This window comes from Diaphorina citri, unplaced genomic scaffold (genome assembly GCF_000475195.1).
Source record: "Diaphorina citri unplaced genomic scaffold, Diaci psyllid genome assembly version 1.1 scaffold15105, whole genome shotgun sequence".
Classification (NCBI taxonomy): Eukaryota; Metazoa; Arthropoda; class Insecta; order Hemiptera; family Psyllidae; genus Diaphorina; species Diaphorina citri.
This window is the reverse complement of record NW_007392469.1, coordinates 9,281-10,561: the sequence shown is the minus strand read 5'-3', so window position 1 is coordinate 10,561 and position 1,281 is coordinate 9,281. Positions and strand designations below refer to the sequence as shown.

The 1,281-nt window shown below is 43.0% G+C and overlaps 1 protein-coding gene across 1 annotated transcript in view; it reads left to right on the top strand.

The window, feature by feature from the left end:
- Positions 1-18: 18 nt before the first annotated feature.
- Positions 19-1,281, top strand: part of LOC103523083 (disks large homolog 5-like) — a 10,257-nt gene continuing 8,994 nt past the window's right edge. The window contains exon 1 of the mRNA XM_008488155.2: positions 19-339. Within this exon, the coding sequence (XP_008486377.2) occupies positions 244-339 (96 nt within the window). The 5' untranslated portion in view covers positions 19-243. The remainder of the gene's footprint in view (positions 340-1,281) is intronic.

Sequence of the window (1,281 nt, the reverse complement as noted above, 5' to 3'; positions counted from 1 at the left end):
TATCTCTTTATCCTCACAGAATCCATCCAGGAGGCAGAAGTGTCCAAGAGGCGTCGTGACTGGGCGTTCTCCGAGCGCGATAAAATCGTGCTCGAGCGAGAAAGTATCCGCACCCTATGCGACAAGTTAAGGAAAGAGCGAGATAGAGCTGTGTCCGATCTAGCTGAGGCATTGCGCGATAGTGACAATATCAAGAAGCAGAAGAATGAAACCAGCAAGGAACTGAAAGTGTTGAAGGAGAAGATGGAAGCCCAGGTGGAGAAGGAGTCGAGAATGTTGCAGCTACATTCCGTGTCGCACAACTACAGTCATGACTCTGCTATTGATACTGATCTACAGGTAAATTGATGGTTCTGGGTTCGAATCCTTGGCCAGGGCGAAAATTCTTGCACGAAACGTTTTCTTAATGTCTAAGAATTTGCCTTGAAGTAATGTTAAAGCGCTTCTGGAAGTCCAATCTTTTTACTTTCTATTACTACAGTATAGCGGAGCTATACTAGTAATGAAAGTATTGCAATCGGTCCAAATTTTCAAAATCGGGAAATGGTTGGAAATATCCGTTTTGGGATCCCCTGATGTCAAAAAAGTGATTTTTAGCCCATGGTCTGTACGTAACGTACGTACGTACGTAACGTACGTACGTACGTAACGTACGTACGTACGTAACGTACGTACGTACGTAACGTACGTACGTACGTAACGTACGTACGTACGTAACGTACGTACGTACGTAACGTACGTACGTACGTAACGTACGTACGTACGTAACGTACGTACGTACGTAACGTACGTACGTACGTAACGTACGTACGTACGTAACGTACGTACGTACGTAACGTACGTACGTACGTAACGTACGTACGTACGTAACGTACGTACGTACGTACGTACGTACGTACGTGCGTACATACATACGTACAGACCATGGGCTAAAAATCACTTTTTTGACATCAGGGGATCCCAAAACGGATATTTCCAACCATTTCCCGATTTTGAAAATTTGGACCGATTGCAATACTTTCATTACTAGTATAGCTCCGCTAAACTGTAGTAATAGAAAGTAAAAAATCTGGTGTGAACATCACACGACTTTCCTTATCCTATTGAATGATGCTTATTTGAGTGTTCTTTTACCCTAACTTTTACAATATCTCTAACCGTTTTGTCGCTATAGCTGAAAACCGCCAAAAAACGGTCGAAATCTGTCAAAAGCGGTCAAAATACCGCCAAGCGCAGCAAACATCTCAACCAAACGTTTTGTGTTGCATCCTTATCACATTT